An 18480-nucleotide genomic window follows, 5' to 3' on the forward strand; every position below is an offset into this window, starting at 1 on the left:
ATCAGTCATAGTTCATATGTAAAAAAATGTTTTTTTTTTCTCTTCTTGTAATTTTAACCAAAAAAAATATAATTAATCATTTAAGCTAGGGGTGTTCGTGGTGCGGGTGGTGTGGTTTTTCTCTAATTTTTTTTACCGCACTGCATATGCGGTTTGAACAATTTTCCAAACCGCAACCCACACCGCAAAAATGCAGTGTGGTGCGGTGTGGTGTGGACAGTTTATACCCATCGCCAAATAATTTAACAATTAAATATTATAATTAAGAAATATTCATAATAAATCTCATAACCATAGTGTTTAACAAAATAATTAAATGTACAACAAGCTAATAAACTTTAAGCAAAACAATAAAAATATAACAAGCTAATAACAAAGACAAATGTAATATAAAAGTAAATATTATTTTAATTAAAGAGGAATATATTTAGATTGAAATAGAATATGTGTTAGCATCCTATGAAACATTATATTTTTTTAGATAATGTGTATTTTAGATTATACTATATAAATATTTATGCATTAACTTTAAATGTAGTAAAATTGAAAAAAATAATATAAAAAAGTTAATATATATAATGATGCGGTGCGGTGTGGTTTGAACCGCATTTATAAAATTTAAAACCGCAAACCGCACCGCACTGCGTGGTTTGGCAAAAATACAAACCGCAACCGCACCGCAAAATGTTCTAAACTGCAAATTGCGGTGCGGTGCGATGTGAGCGGTTTTATGATCACCTCTAATTCAAGCACTTCCATGTTTTAACTAGTGGAGAGAGTAGTCAATTCTTACAAAATTATTATACGACGAGGATGTCCCAGGTAAAAAAAAATTAGATTTTTAGCATAAAACTTCAGATTGGTTATCACTCTTGTCGCCCATTAATCTAGGTATCTAGGTAATCATATAACTCGAAACAGTTATAAGCAAACATACGTAAGAACAGATACCAAAAAATTGTGAAGAAAAATAAGAAGAGAATAACAACAAAATGGAAATGAATGTTCCTTTCTTTTTTCATTATTGGAATTTAATGAGTAAGAAGATTACAAAGAGTGCAAGTCATTTTTGAGCAAAGATAAAATATAAGTAATCCCATCCCATTCCCCTAAGTGAATGGTTATCCCACTCCAGAAACCAGGCCAACTTCGCAAGGCACATAAATATGCCTTGGTCATAAGGAAAGGCTGCATTTGGTTAACCATCTCTATTCCTATCTTGCACCCTTAAATGCATACTCCATTTCTACTATAATATAATTTTCTGTACTGCCCCCACCACCTAACTAAAAAAGCTCAGAAAATATACACACTCCGTGTCCCCCGCTATGGCCTATAATGGCAACTACCAGCATCTAAAGTACCAATAAATTGCAAGGAATGGAAATGTGCTGCCACCCCCTACCCGTGGGGATCTTTACAACGAGAATCGTTCTTCGCTGTTAGCTCATATCCCATACTACCTCATTGTCAAAGAGTTGTTCACAACAGGTAGTTCTTTTCGACACAAGCAATCCGGCAGAGGGTTTACATAGAAGGCTTCTTCTGAACGAAACCTATCCATGCCCTTTGTTCCCGAGATGGGACCTTTTCTTTTCCGTGGTGAGCCTTGCCTGTGCAATCAACAAAGTGAAAATTGGCACTACGAGATAGAAATGTTATTTCACAGTATTCTATATAGTAATCTGTTCTGTATATAACATACCGTCTTCTGTGGATTTCAATGATTCGACTTGATAAGTTTTTACCTTCTTTCATTGTTCCCTGCTCAAGCTTGTCGAACAGGCGAACAAGAGATTTTCTGATAAACAACAAAAGGAGCTGTACTTGTTAATTTATGATTAAAATACAAAAATTAACTTAGATCTACATATATATATATATATATTTATATATATAAATATAAATTAATATAAATCTTGCCTGTCAGGGGATATTGTTTTCCTATGTCCAAGATAACGCCGATGACCTTCAACAGCCCTAGCCATGTTTCCCGAGTAAGAAGGAATAAATACATCACTTTCAACTGAGACTATGTAGTCAAGAGCAGCCATCTGAGATGCGTGATTAGTGAAAGGCTCAAGCTCCTCACCAGTTGCCAATTTTTCCTACAATGTGATCAAAGGAGATGAATCAACACTTATTTTACTTATTAGTGTGAAATAAAGGGAGCAACTGAAGTTATCTATGTGATTTTTTTACAAAATAATGGGATCCGAAGCTGGCCTTGAAGATTTTTTCATCTTAGGTTGCCTTCTCTCCATGTAAATAAGCACTACATAAAGATTTAGTAGCAGTCTAGCAGAAGCTAAACGAGTAAGCAAAAAAGTCTACTTTCACAGTGTGGAACTGTAACCTCTAATAGTATGACAATTGCAAGTCAGTGCCCTGCTGTGATTCTTTCTGGTCAATTAGCATATTTTGTAGCATAGCATAAATGAATTTCATATAGGCTTGAAGAGATAATATTCATGTTAAACTCAATTCCATTCCCAAAATTTGACAAATCCCTTGAGCTTAATAATATTACTAGAATTAAAAACCAACCACAAGCACAAACCAACAGTTTTATATGTCACTACCTTGCTCATTATTAAGGGATAGCGAGACTGCAGATCAGCCATGCGAGAATCACCTCCATAAATTTCTCCAGCTGCAATGTATATGGGAGTGGTTGAAGGGTATCCAAGAGCTGTAAGAAGTATCCCAACCTCCTTTGGAGTTAAGGGGCAAAAGCCTTTGGACCTCTGTTCACTGGAATCAATTTCCTTAACTTTCCAATATGGAGTGTTCTCTCTACAATTATGAAAGAGGAATGTCAGGCATAATTTGTTCCCGACTATTTCTAGAAATATACACACACCATATATAAGAATAAAATACCTGATCACCCTAAGTTCATCAGCTTCATCTGGAGACAGCTCATGAGTGCATCCACTAAAGGCAAGCATATCCTTCTCATATCGTAAGTGCAATGCAATGTAAGGACCATATGACCGCATCCGATCCACCAACAACTGTAATATTGACCAAAGAACAAACTTTAAAATGTACTGCACTATTAACAAGATTGTTGAAAACCCGCTAACTGGAATAAGCAAAGAGATCAAATATTTACCTTCCCCATGGCCTCAATTTGAGGTGCAAAGCGGAGAGCTTCATAACAAGCACGACATCGCAACTTCTGTATATCTGGGGGCAGATGGTTATTTGCTAAGCGAGAATCAGACTTAGCAGCTCGGATAACCTTCGGGGGAAAAAGTATTCATCAGCACAATTAAACTAAAAGTAAGGTGTTCAAAGGCACGCATCAATCAGAAGCACTTCAAAGGGCATACTTCATAATCTTCCCACATGCTAGCTATCTCATCCTCATAGTACTCCATTCCAGACCAGCTTCTAAAGTGCTTTACTGCTCTTGTAGCATTTGCTAGATCCTTGGGAAGCTTCTTTATGACTTTTACATCATTAGCAAGAGCTTCAATAAAATGATCCTCATCAAAAACATCTGAAAAATTGCTGCAGATCAAATGAACAACAGAGGAGCTCAACATCAGTTTGTGAGACAGAAGATAAGTATAACCAAGGAGGAAGTATTAAAATACAATATTACCTAGAATCTTGCCAAAATGATCTTTTATCAAGTTCTGGGATTACAAGCGTGGCATTTATAATCCGGGCAACAGCAACCATGTCACATATCTGCAATGCAAGGATCACAGGCCTTTCATCTCAGTACAATTGCCTCGAATTGACATAAGAAACATTTCAAATAATTGATAAGTAATCACTAATTCCATATGTATGTAACTTTTTCGGATAAACCATCTATAGCTATTGTGTCTTAACTAGCTTTAATTGACTTGATTAACAATTTATTACAAAAAGACACCAGGTTCATGAGACAAGGTGGTTGTCAAATCCTCTGATGTCAATAATGAATATTTTTTTTAATCCTTCAAGTTCCAATTTTCCATTCTCCACATGCAAATCAATAATAATAAATACATAGTAATCCAGAGAAGCCGAACCAAAAAGATATAGCAACCCTGACATCTTATTCTTAATAATTTGGCATACATATGAATAGATGCACTTGTATAAAATTGTTAAATTGCAGCAATGAATTCACTTTGTCAAATTAGACTACTTCATATGAACCACTCCCAAAGTTGATCTAATGCATTCTAAGGAACACCCTATAACGATCCCTCCTTTCAGTGGGGAGAATAGTTTATCAGTATATTCTTTATGTGTCATCATATTCATTAATGACACAATCACTAGAAAAATGCATTCTATTAACAAGTAAATGAAATCATTTCAGTTGACCAAGTTTCCCCCCAATCTAATGATCCAGTTGGTTGCTTTAAAAGAGGATAAAAAGTAAATGAAAACTCGGAATTCCATGCATAACATACCCCAGCACGCATCTGATTGAGCCCACCATTGGTATGAACTAAAAGGTAACCTCGAGACCCGGCAGGGGCTGAAATAACATCAAGACAATCAATACAATTCACATATCTGAATAGAAAAATAATATCAATAAGTTCCTTACGTGTATAATTAAGACTTGGGTTTGCACATGGCACGAAATCTCGATTCGATGGAGGTTTCCATAGCTTTTCCTTTTCCAATTCCAAAATCCCACTGGCCTCATCCAACTGTCACGTCTAAAGGAGTGAAAATGGGAAAGAAAGCATGATTTTGTTCGCATTACAAAAGAAGGGTAGTTATAACTATGAAATACCCTTCTTTTTAAACAAATTTCCCTTTTGTTAATTTTCTAGTCATGGAAGTCTCATACTAAAGAATACCCTTTATTTATTTTTTTAAAAAATCAAAATTTTTAACCTTCAATATTCATTTTTACGATGAATTAACTTAAACCCAAAAAAAAAAGAGTACTGAGTGGAAACCTTGCGAGAAGGGAGAGGAGATTTGGAATGGGGAGGAGCGAGCTCCTGAGTCCAGCTCCGCTCGGCGCTCAACCTCTGGTATTTATGTTCACGTTTCTATCCAATTAGATCAGTAAACAAACAAAACAAATCTCAATCGAAAAAATTATAATTAAATAATAAGAATTAAAAAAACACCATTACCAAAACCACAAACAAGGAAAAATTCCCAATTTTTTCTAATAAGGGGTTGTCCAAATATGGTGATTCTTAAGTCAATAATATAAAAAGCACACGCACCTAATCCCATAACATGAAAATGTAAGCGTTTGAAAGCATCAAGACAAACCAAAAACACATATTGACTCATTCTTTATCATACATATATTATATATAAAAAAAATAAAGAAACAAAAAATCGAACTTGGAGAAGATCAAAGAAGTTGATGGAAGAAAAAGAAAAGCCCTAACAATCATCAGAAAATGAAAACCCAATGATCTTTTTTGAAGTAAAGAAAAGAAAAGAAAGAAAGTTGGGGGATCAGTGATCACCGTGGGGAGCTTGAAAGGGTCAGAGAACTTGGGAACCTTAGAAGAAGGGAAGGCGGGAACATGGACTGAGCAGAGAGCCACCAATGCTATTGAACATATGGCGCACGTTAGCACTTTCCTCAGCACCACCAATGCTCTCCACTTCTTCTTCTGCATCTCTCTCTCTCAAAACACACAATCTCTCTCTCTCTCCCTCCCTAAAAACACTTGAGAATACCCATTCGCAAATCTAAACGCTTCAGCAATCAATCAGATTCAAGCTCCTTTCTTTCTTTCTTTCTCTATATATCTATATATATATATGTGTATATATTTCTCTCTGGGAAGACCGAAGTGGTCGGCAGTTTGGGTTTTAACAATTCTTCTCCTTCTGGTATTTTTTGCCGCTTTGCGTTTAGAAAGTGTAACAGCTATACAAGAATATATATATATATACATATATAATATATAGAGAGAGAGAGAGACCACTTTTTATGAAGGATATCTAGCTAGAGAGAGAGAGAGAGAGAGAATGGTAGATAATTACTAAATATTAAGTTTTTATTTTTAATTTATTTTTTGTTTGAGAAAATATTAATAATTGAAGTTGAGGAATTTTGAGTTTATATAAACTTATAACCGTATTAAGATCCTCACGTGGGGGCCACAAACTGTGTCTATATACGATTTTGTTCTTTGCTAGTCAAAATTTGTAACAACGTATTAATGGGTTTATTTTGTTTTCTTCAAAAAAAATTAATAGGAGGGTTATAATATTATTACAAATAAATATATTTTTAATTAATTTTGGGTGCTCATAACAATGGTAATGGCAGATCCTGAAACCTTTAAAGCTAACAACTACCAAGTCCACATCAAAAAGTTTTCTAGATCTACAATAGCTTTTTGCCAATTCAACATGAATATTTACAATAAATTGTACTCTCTTTTTTTTTATAATAATAAAAAATAAAAAGAAAGAAGAAGAATTGACCTATTCGTTTCAAATTCACATTAGGTAACAAAAAGCTCTTACTAAGTAGAAGAAAAGACTAAAATCTGAAATTAGTATTTTAACATCAAATTTCTATATTAAAAAAAATGTAATATATGGTAAGAATTTGCTTAACAAAATCTATTGGGGTGTCACAATATATATACCCAAAAAGAAAAATGTAAGATTTGACTTTATTATTAAATGTGAAAATAATATTTCATTGGACTGTTAGTCACTCTCCGTTGATGTATTACAAAGTGAAAGCTGTTTTTTTTTTTAATTAAAAAGAGAAGAAAGGTTGTGTATGTATGGGGGTAGAGATAATATAGTACTTAGTTAGTAGCACTAAATATAGTGTGGATCTCAAGAAGAGTAAAAAAAAATTGGAGTCTTTGCATTCATGGGAGGAGAATGGTATGCATGTGCTTAATTAAGATTTGCATTTTATTATTATTATGATAAGGATAAACATTAAATACATATATATATGCCAAATATTAAGACATTGGAGTACAAAAGATAATAAAAATATTAACACTTCTGTTATGATAAATGTTATAAGACTAAAGTGAACAACCTAACTCCACACACCCACATTATCGATTCATTTTATTATGCTTATATCTATTATTGCTTCCAATTATTGTCATAATCTTATTCCAATTTAAAGCTCATTTTTATGGACAAAAACTTATCACTTATTGGTCCCCTCGTTGCGGCTTATAAATGTTAAAATGTTTATATTTTATATCACTTAAATTATCAAAATTCCTCATTTGATCAATTTTGTCACTTTGCACTTCAATACATACCCACAAAAAATAAAAAAAATAATGATATGTGCACTAAAATTATGTACCAAAATATTAGACTATCTCCAATGTAAGATGTAAATTTTGTGTCAAATTTGGTACAAAAAATAAATCAATGTTATAGTTGGCTAAATATTTGCAATTGTGCTCCAATGCACAAGACACAAATTAACTAAAAAAAAATATCAATAATTCATTTAATATTTATTGATAGTATACAAAAAGTAACAATTTTTTAATTTTTTATTATAAAAAAAAATAGTTATTAATTGATAATTAATAAATTAGTAGCAGTATGACAAATAAAAATGTGACATTAATTGTTGCACTAAATTTGGCTCACGCTATATCTTGTGCCAAATTTGACACAACCTTTAGCATGTGTCAAATTTGACATACCTTTTAGAACACCATTAGAGTGATAATTTTACTAAAATATGCTAAATATAATAGTTCACCACTTTTTTGGCACTCCATTGGAGACGATCTTACACCAACTAACATGACGTTGTTTTTTAACATAGTGAGTCCTGCTTGAAATAAATTTGATTGGTTAAATGAAATTGCCACATCAGTTAGTATAATGTTTTGGTGCATATGTCATTACTAAAAAAAATCAAGAGACACTTTTGTGGAAGCTTTTGAAAAGGTAGTCTATGCATTTTCCTTTATTATTATTATTATTATTGTTTTTTTTTTTTTTTTTGTTATAGAATGTATCACTATTCAAGATTGAAAACATGAGAGATTAGAACATGGATATTTTATAAGAGCATTGTTGAGGGGCACCACATCACCACAAAGGTGTGTCATACCATTATTAGTGAAATCCAATATTAGGTCTCACATATTTTAATTTAATAATTATTATAGAATGTCGTTAACTAATTATAAGGTGCCAATGTTGGCCACAAGGTGCCAAATAGCAACACTCGTTTTATTATTCGTTGAAATGTAAATATTATATATTTTTACGGTATGTGTTGACCTCGGTTTTGGCCAACGACATTGTTATACCCAGAAAATAGGAGAACGCATTCTAGGAGAGCTAAGGGGAGTGGTCCTAGTAGACCCCAAGGAGAATGTGGTCCTAGGAGACCCCAAGAGAGTGATCCTAGGAGAACCCAAGGATGAAGTCCGAGGAGAACTCAAGAAAGTGGTCTTAAGGGGACCCCAAGGAGAAAGTGGTCCTAGGAGACCCCAAGGAGGATGTGGTCCTAGGAGACCCCAAGGGTGTGTTTGAGGTAAGCCTTCCAAGGTTTCCTAAGTGTTGGCTCGAACGTGTCCAAGGTAAGTAGCTAAGGAGGAGGAGTCCCATGCAAGTCAAGAATGGGGACTTAGATTTTGACAAGGAGAGCCTACACATGTCCGATCGGACATGGTTGGAGGAGCCTAGGAAGTGCCTCGGACTTGTCCGAGGAGAGATGCCAATAAAGATGGCTCGGACCACCTTGGTCCGAGGAGAAGGCAAGAAGAGGATGCCTCGGACTACCTTGGTCCGAGGAGAAGGTCACAAGGTCCGATCGGACCTTGGTTGGAGGAGGAAGGCTCGGACCTTCCCGAGGTGAAAGGCCAAGGGAGTAGGCATGCACCACCTTTGTCCGAGGAGAGCCAAGCATACATCATTTTGGACCAAGGAAAGCTTGAAGGAGTAATCAACCTGCATGTGAGACTACGTCAAAATCCCCGGAACGACTCTAGCAAGAATTGGTCTAGGCACCCGGGAATCTCTCATTTCTCACTCAAATTGAGGAATCAGTTGTATTTTAAACATTTATTGTAATATAAATATAAGATGAATAATAAAATATCCCTATCGTAAGGGGATATCAGTTGAGGATCCCAGGCCTATAAATAGAGAGCTTATGGGATGAGAGAGGGGTTTCTGCTGCTTCTTCTTTCTAGACAGAGAAAATTGGGTATGTGTATTCTAGAGAGAGAAAGTGCTGATATTTGAGAGAACTCTTGTATTTTCACAATTTGTACTGAAGAAACTCAGTTGGCTCAGTCCATCTGATATTGAGTATAGATCTATAAATTACAACTCTAAGTGGATTAGGCTATTACCGACAATCGGGGCTGAACCACTATAAAAATCTCTTGTGTTATTTACTTTTCTTGTTTATACCGTCTGTTGTCGTTTACATTCTCTTGAAGGCTTGTCGTATTTGACGTTCTCACGTCGTTGGCTAAAAACGCAGTCAACAGACGTGTAGACGTCAAAACGACAATAAACATTCAAGAGAAAAATACGACAAAGACAATTTTTATAGTGGTTCAGCCCCAATGTGTTGGCAATAGCCTAATCCACTTAGAGTTGTGATATATTTAGCCTACACTTAAGATCAGATGAACTTTAGCCAACTGAGTTTCTTAAGTGCAAGTAGAAAAATATAGAGTTTCTCTCTCTAGAGAATACAAGCTTTATCTCTCTAACCTCTCAGAAAATGCCCCAAGAATGCCCCAAGTAATAGTCCCCAAAATCTCAAAACGAGAGAATTTTCTCAGTCTAAAAATATCAGATCCTTAAAATGATGCCATGAGCCATTTATTTATAGGCTCGTGGATCGTACAAACGCAGTCCCTCATAATCGGGATCTTTCTGTTATTCTTTCAATATTTAATTAATAATAACATCTAAAATACAACAATAAGCGATTCTTTGAGATAATATGAGAGATTCCCGCGCAGGTACGACCAATTCTAGCTGAAGCCGTTACTGGGATTTCTTTGCGTAACAATGATCTGTTTAGTCGGTCCACTTCATACCCACAAGGAAAACTGGAGGGCCAAAACACTTCACTAGTCGGGCAAGACAAGTGACTGGTCGGCCAAACACTTGACTGGTTGGACAAACACATGACTGGTCGGACAAGCACCTGACTGGTCGGTCATGACACCTGATTGGTCGGACAAGCACCTGACTAGTCGGTCATGACACCTGACTGGTCAGACATGCACCTGACTGGTTGGACAAGCAGTCAGGTGCATGTCTGACCAGTCAGGTGTCATGACCGACTACTCAGGTGCTTGTCTGACCAATCAGGTGTCATGACCGACCAGTCAAGTGCTTGTTCGACCAGTCATGTGCTTGTCCAACCAGCACCTGACTGGTCGGACAAGCACCTGACTGGTCGGTCATGACACCTGACTGGTCAGACAAGCACTTGACTGGTCGGTCATGACACCTGACTGGTTGGTCATGACACATCTCTGGTCTAACATGACACATCTCTGGTCTAGCATGACATATCTCTGGTCAGTCAAAAACCTTTATCGGTCGGACATAAATTCTATCAGGTCGGCTAGATCACTTTATCACAACTCCGAAAAGTCAACATATTTATTGACTATTAATGCGTCATTTACTGATCATGTATTGTCACTTGTCACTTCTAACTGCCAAGTCATCGTACTGAATTTTTTTGGGGATACCAGTATGTTAATGTGTCACTTTGTCAAATTAGACCAAAAAAAAACAAATTTGAATATTAATGAGATAATTGTTGTTTCGTAATTCCATAAATTGGTACAATAGAAAGTAAAACTCGAACAATATAAATTAGCTAAAAAAACATTTAGCTATATGAAAAAAGGAAATAAAGTCTAAATATTTAAAATAGTAAAACATTCTAAAGTATGATGAATCTAAAAAAAATCAACATTCTTTTAAAACTAAAGCGTTAACCACTTAGCAAAAAAATAATAAAAACTTTCATTTCTCTCAAAAAGAAAAATATATATTTTTTATTAGTTTACATTTATAATTGAAATGAAATATTAATTTTTTATATGTATTTTTGGAAGAAAAAAACATGTCAAATGCTTATGCTTGAAATTCAACATGAGTGTTCTTCATTTTTTAAAAAAACATGAGTTTTCTTCAAAAAATAAAAATAAAATCAACATAAGTATAGCATGTTCTTTTTCGTTTGTTTTAAACAACTAAATTATAACAAGAGGTAAAGTTACATATTTTCATAGATTTGTGTCAATATCTCTTCTATATAAAAAGTGTGTAAATAACCAATTTTTTTTATTTTAATAGTTAATTTTGTTAACTTTAACGGAATATTCTAAATATTTAACACAAGATACTTTTAAAATTAACTAAAAATATATATATTTATTAATTATATTAATATAAATTTAAATATTATAAAACATTATTATTATAATAATATATAATATATGACTAGATATTTAATAATTATATTAATATATACATTTAAATGTTATAAAATATTATTATAATAATAATACATAATCATAATTTTTTACTAATTATATTAATATGAATTCAAATATTATAAATATTATTATAATAATATTTAAAACAAAACTAATATCTAATACTTATATTAATATAAATTTAAATATTATAAAATATCATTATAATAATATATAATACATAATCTTAATTTTTATAAAAAAATATCATTTATATTTAAAAAAATTATGATATTATATATATATATTTTAAAAAATCATAAATAATGTTTTGGTTTAAAATGAACAATAAAACAAAAGTAATTAATGCACAAAATGAATATGTTTATGTTATTATTTTATATATAATATTATTTATTTATTTGAAATTTGTATGACAATAATACAAATTTAATAAATTCTATAAATAAAACTAAACAAATGTGCATTGCAAGATGCTTATATCTAGTATATCTTTTTCATATAAAAAGTTTGTAGATAACGAAAATTATTGGTTTTAACAATTTTTTAATTTTTTTTCGTTAATTTTAACGGAATATTCTTATGTTTAATAGAATATTCCTATATTTAACGGTAGATTGTAAACATGACTTAAACTTAAATAAAATAAAATAAATAATTAATTGAAAAAATTAAAATAGGATATTTTTTAGATTTTTTAAAATGATAATTATTTAAAAATAATAAAACCACACTTTCTATAACTTAAATAAAATTTAATTAAGGGTTTATTTTCAGCTGCAGTCCCTATTCTTTACACTTAGGTTCTGAAAGTTGATTTTGTATCAGTTAGGTCCCAACATTTTCAAATCGTATCATTTAGGTCCCTAAAATGTTATTTTTATTTATTTTTTTCTTTCAAAATACATAAATAAAATACAAAAAATGGTGAATCAATCTTAAAAAAATTGGATCACTTAATTTATGACAATATCAAACATGACATTGAAAAAATATATATTTTCATGACATTTTAAAAAATATTTAATGGTTTTATATATTAACTTAATTTTTCATTAAAAAAATTTATCTATAAATTTTTAATATTAATAATTGAACTATCACGAGCTTATCAATATTTATAATGTACATATTTATTTTTTATTTTGTACATTTTTTCTATAATGCAACTCATAACTAATCATATATATATATGCACATAAATAACTTTATATACACTATAAAAATGTATGAAATAAAAAAGTATAAACATAATAAAAATTGATAATATCAAGATAATAGAAATAATATAGTTATTAATATCAATTATAAAACAACAATTTAGATAAGAGTATTTTTTTAGTAAAACATTAATTTAATTTATAAAAATATTAAATATTTTTAAAAATTCCATGAAAATATATATTTTTTCATGTTATGTTTAGTATTGTCAAAAATTAATAAGCGGTCTAATTATTTTTAAGATTGATTTAACTTTTTTTTATATTTTATCTATGTATTTTGAAAAAATAAAATAAAAAATAGCATTTAGAGACTTAAATGATACGATTTAAAAAGGTTGGAGACCTAACTGATATAAAATCAACTTTTGGGACCTAAGTGTTACAAAATGTAAAAAATAAGGATCGCAGCTGAAAAAAAAAAACTTAAACTTCACGTATTAGAATAATAACATATTAAACATATAATATAATATAACTTATATCAACTAGAAATAAACTTAAATTTAAAATTCATGTATAATATTAATATTATATTAAACATTTAATATATAATCTCTTATTGTTACTGCCGAATTAAAAAACTATGTATTTTTATAATATTTTTTTTTTATTTAAAAGTTATGTGATAATTTTAAAATATATAATAAAAATAAATATATAATAAGTATATTTATAATTTTAAAATTAAACAAACGTGCCTTCTCCGTTATTTTTACTTGATATTACCTGGTATATATATGTGTGAACATTTAAAGATGATGGACTAATTTAAGATTGTAGGTATAGTTCCAAGCTAACACAATATTATTTTTTTTTCTCATTCAAATTCCATGCTAAACTAAGATTTTAGGTGACGTGACTTTTTCAATCCATTTACAAGGACAAGACAAAATATGAGATAAAATAAAAATTATGATGTTGTGACATGACTTTTCTCATTTTTTCTTTTTGCTCATTTTGAAGTCCATGCTAAACAAAGATTTGTATATTTAAAATTGTGATGTGATTTTTGTAATTAGGATATTTAAATTTTGCATTTAATGACGTGGCACAATTTTGAGTGTCCTTTACATCATTTACATGAATGTTTTAAAAAAAATTGTATCATATTATATTAGATGTAAATTTTGAGTGTCCTTAAAAAAAAAAAAATTGTGTCAATATAGCATCACTCTCCCATCATCTTACCTAGCCTTGGATCGAAACCAATGAGATGGTTGAGTTTTTGTTCAACTTTGGATGCGTGACGTGATAATTTTGACAAGGCTACCTAGTAATGATAGTATTATTTGATGAGAATGATGGCTCACATTATTAATATATTTGTGGTTAGTTTCAATTGAGCAAATGATCCTAATATAGGACTCATGTATAAATGCTTCTCATATGTAATAATCAAATTAAGTGCTCCACTTTGATTTTCACACCTTCTCATATACATAATTCCTTATTTTTAGGGTATATACTATTTTGGGTTTTTTTTTAAATACCAATTTCCACACTTAGTTTGATATAATTACAATACAAATAAGATTTTTTGTTTTATAAATTAGTAAAAAATAGTATTCACAACTCAATTCTGGTCAACAATAAAATCAAATTTGGATTTTTGTTGATGGTCACCTATAGTGAACTAAGTTCATATAGGAGGAAAAAAGTGATAAGGAAAAGTCTAAACAATTAAGTTGAAATACCATTTTTTTTATCAATTTACAAAAAAAAGAGTTTTGTTTGTAATTATTTAGAACCGAAGATCCAAACTGATATTAAAACAAAACAGAAATACCCAAAATTGTATAAACTCTCATTTTTATGTACAAGATATATCTTTTACTAAGAAAAATGATTACACTACCTTTTTTGTATTAATTTAATTCAAATATTTGTAATACAAGTTTTCTTTCTTTCTTTTCAATCTCTAATTCATTTAATATAGAAAGGGTTTAAGAGCGCTTTTCGCTATTAACAACTTGGGTGATGACAACAACTCCATTATATATTTTTCAACAAATAAATAATATTATGTATTACTCCCACATGTGAAAGTTTTAGCCAAGAAAAGGAAAAGCATCACAAAAGGGAGGAAAATATAATGCAATAGAATAAATAGTATTTTTATCTCCTGAACTTTTGGTACTACTATATTGTGCCATTTAAAATATACGGTCAGTTCAAATTTCTCATTGAACTATTAATGCTGTCAGATCTTTCCCCTGTTATAATTTGCATAAAATAATTAGTATTTTTGTTCCCCGAATTTTGACAACTAACAAATTGTGCCCCTTTTAATTATAAAAATTTTAAAATCTATTTTTTTATTAATTCTTAAAAAATTAAAGAAAAATTATTAAAAAAAATCAATAAAAGACTAAAATTATTTAAAATTCTTTTTGAATTCATTTAAGTTTGAAAATATTTTTTAAAAGAAAAACTAAATTGTTATAAATGAAAAAAAAAATATATTTCATTCTTCTTTTTTAATATATTTTTCTAATTACTTTCTATTCTTTGACAATTTGGTAGTTGTCAAAGTTTGGGGTGAAAATACTAATTATTTTATGCAAATTATAACAAATAGCACAATATGATAATATCAATAATTATGGGGAAATTTTAATAGACCGTATATTTTAGGAGACACAATATGATATGTTCAAAAGTTCTAGAAGTAAAAATGTTATTTATTCTAAAAATGTTATTTATTCAATACAATATTATAGTTATATGTTGTATATTCTACACTCTTCCATTGTTTTTCTTTTTCCATTGGGGGGTCCACAAATTAATAATGGTATCGACTAAAAAGCATCACAAAAGAGATGGAAATTGTCAAAATAAGGATTCATACGAGTGTTTTTGGTGAAAAGGGACTCTAGTAGCAAACTAATACTACATTTCAATGGGTGTAAGTAACGTATATATTTGTAGATCTACAAACGGGTCCTTTGGATTTTTGCTTATTAAAAAAGAACATCCCAAAGTGTATATAGTAAAGAAAATAAAATTAGAGAAAAGGATCGATAGACCAAACTTTAGAAGGTAAAAGTGTTTAGGGAAAAAAAAAAGTGAGGACAAATGCATGGCTTTTTTGGGTAGAAAAATATACCATTTCTTTTTTCTTTTATTTTTATTTTTTATAAATGCATATGCATTATGGTTTGTTATAGTTGGAAATATATATATAGATGAGCTGGGAAGGTGGTGACCTAATAAGAACTCTTCTCATCTTCATTAGTCATGTCCCAGTTTGAATGTGTAGACAAAAACAGAAAGAGTTGGAAAGTTACTCAATTTAACATATGTATAAGTCATTTTAAGAAGACTACTCGCAAATTTCACGTTGCTCTCTTCATTAGTAATAAGTTTTTGTTTTTTATTCTTTTGACAAAAATGATTCTGTGGACGAAAATAATCGAATAGATTACAGCATCTGAAGAAATGGATAATTTGGGTAATTAATTAAGTTCACCAAACTTTGCATGTACAATTAATATTGGTCAATTTAATTTATACCGTGTCAAATCACTACTTTAAAAGTCTATATCGATGATAAATATTCTCTTACTAGAAACAGATCTATGTTTAACTACTTAATTATTAGCTGTAAGGTGGTAATTTTTAGATTATAGCTAGTGTTAAATATGTTTATTGAGCAGATTAATTATTATTTCTTAATGAAAAAAATTATTATTAGGAGGGAGGAAAACAGCCTCCCGTGACAAAAGTGGGTCCTCTAAAATCAGCATTTTGCAAGGAATAGCGAAATATTAGTCCTTTCCTTTGGCAAAAACAACTAAAAATATTGCATGAATGATTGAAGTAATAATAAGAGTATTTTTTAGGCCCACTCTTGAAAAAAAATAACAAAATGACAACTGTATATAATTTACTTAAACAATAATCAACTTCAACTTTTTTTTACCATTTTTATTTACATTAAGTTAATATTTCATCTCCTATTCATTACTTCAAAAAAAATATTCTTCTTAATCATCAATTTAATTAATCAATAAATATTAATATTATATAATTATTAGTATTAATATAAATATTTAAACAATAATTCTTTTATAAAATAACCATTTTATAATAATTTACTTTGGCTTTAAATGAATAGTGTAATTTTATTAATGAAGTTAAAAATTACATTTTTTTTAATTTTATTTTAAAGATAGAGTTAGAGTGTTATTGAAGAAGGATTTTGACTTCAAAATAAAATAAAAAGTAAATTTGAAGTTACCAATTGGAGATGGCCAAAAATATGTGGTTCCAAAAGATTCCAATCGATCTTCTTTCTTTAAAAAAAAATAAAAAACTATACCCCTATCTCTAACCTCCCAAAAAATATATATGTATGTATATATATAATAAATAAATAAATAAATACTTTTAAAAAAGCTTTTAATAAAGATAACACGTGATTACAACACTTTTGGTTCTTCTTCGACGATATATAACTCTCTTTATTTATTCTTTTGTTTTTGGTTCTTTTGAAGACCACAAACCTTTTGACGTGATTCCTAGGCAAGGCATCCAAATCTCACTACACAAACTAAATTATAATAAGATAATTATGCATAATCCGACTGTCCAAGCATTATTAACGAAGGAAAAATCTTGGTTTATAAATTGTAATTAATTATTGGGTCTAAATATATATATATATATATAACATATGAAACGTGGCAGTGGTTGCTTAGAAGTTAGTTTGGTAATGATGATTAATTAAGAGCAAGGTAGGGTTTCCATTGTCCCTGATCAAGTGGTTAATAAGTTTTATTTTATTTTTTGTTAAGTTTTTATTTATTATTATTATTATTTTAAAGATTTTATTTATTTAAAACTTACAAACTATTGAGAGAGAGAGAGAGAAGGGGAGGCCAGAAAAGAAGCCAAAGGCACATGGAGTTGCAGGCAAACCATGCGTAAATCACTGAAACTCTTTTCTTCTTGTGAAGAAGAACAATAACTATGGTCACATGTGGAACTACCTTATTGGACAATATATTAATTTAGCTACGAAATGCATCTACTTTATACTATCAGATTATATTGTTTTCCTCTAATACCATATATTATTTAATATTTATCTATTCTATATATATATATATATATATATATATATGGGCTTTTTTGGTATACCTCTTTTTTTTTAGTAGAGCTGTCTACTCTAGTGTCTGAATATTTATAATTCTAATTTTTTTACATAATAATATATATTGTAATTGTTTATAAATTCTTATAAATTTTCGAAATTTTTTAAATAATATTATTTGTAATTATATAGGGACATAATTACAAATATCTTCTATATAATAAGTGTGTAGATATCGGAAATTTTTTATTTTAGCGGTTTTTTATTTTTTTAATGTTAACTTTAACGGAATATTCTTATATTTAACAGAATATTCTTATATTTAACGGTAGTTTGTAAATACTTAAATATAAATAAAATAAAATAAATAATTAAAAAAATAAAATATGATATTTTTGAGATATTTTACAATGATAATTATTTAAAAATAATAAATAATTTAACAAATTAAAATATGATATTTTTGAGATATTTTACAATAATAATTATTTTAAAATAATAAATAATCAAACAAATTAAAATATAACATTTTTGAGATATTTTACAATGATAATTATTTAAAAATAATAAAATTATAAGTTTTATAACTTAAATAAAATTTAATTAAACTTAAACTCACTTATTATAATAATATCATATTCAACATATAATATAATATACTGTGAATTAGCAACAAATTATTTTAAAAAAAAACTAGCGAGAAACTTAAATTTAAAATCTACATATAATA

At 29.6% G+C, this 18480-nt stretch overlaps 1 protein-coding gene across 4 annotated transcripts; it reads right to left on the reverse strand.

Annotated features, from left to right (window-relative positions):
- Positions 1–993: 993 nt before the first annotated feature.
- On the reverse strand, positions 994–5893 carry LOC133807319 (O-fucosyltransferase 7). Of its 4 annotated transcripts, none has more exons than XM_062245573.1 (12): positions 5490–5893; positions 4923–4997; positions 4562–4667; positions 4422–4489; positions 3614–3702; positions 3339–3519; positions 3119–3247; positions 2884–3017; positions 2583–2796; positions 1924–2108; positions 1706–1801; positions 994–1613 (listed from the first exon to the last, which is right to left on the reverse strand). In XM_062245573.1, exons 1-12 carry the CDS (start codon positions 5607–5609, stop codon positions 1460–1462), a joined length of 1551 nt encoding a protein of 516 aa, XP_062101557.1. In that variant the 5' UTR covers positions 5610–5893; the 3' UTR covers positions 994–1459. The 4 variants fall into 4 exon arrangements, with proteins under 4 accessions (XP_062101557.1, XP_062101556.1, XP_062101555.1 ...); XM_062245572.1 differs by having other exon boundaries at positions 4923–5018; XM_062245571.1 differs by having other exon boundaries at positions 5454–5893.
- Between the last annotated feature and the right edge of the window lie 12587 nt (positions 5894–18480).

This window comes from Humulus lupulus, chromosome X (assembly GCF_963169125.1).
Source record: "Humulus lupulus chromosome X, drHumLupu1.1, whole genome shotgun sequence".
Classification (NCBI taxonomy): domain Eukaryota; kingdom Viridiplantae; phylum Streptophyta; class Magnoliopsida; order Rosales; family Cannabaceae; genus Humulus; species Humulus lupulus.

What these genes read in the sequence shown, in the direction of transcription:
- LOC133807319 (XM_062245570.1), bottom strand. Translation starts at nt 5,609, where the DNA reads ATGCAGAAGAAGAAGTGGAGAGCATTGGTGGTGCTGAGGAAAGTGCTA. An exon ending in GCATGTGGGAAGATTATGAA is followed by an intron (nt 3,248 to 3,338) that starts GTATGCCCTTTG and finishes TTTCCCCCGAAG; the next exon opens with GTTATCCGAGCTGCTAAGTC. An exon ending in ATCCCTTAATAATGAGCAAG is followed by an intron (nt 2,109 to 2,582) that starts GTAGTGACATAT and finishes ATCACATTGTAG; the next exon opens with GAAAAATTGGCAACTGGTGA.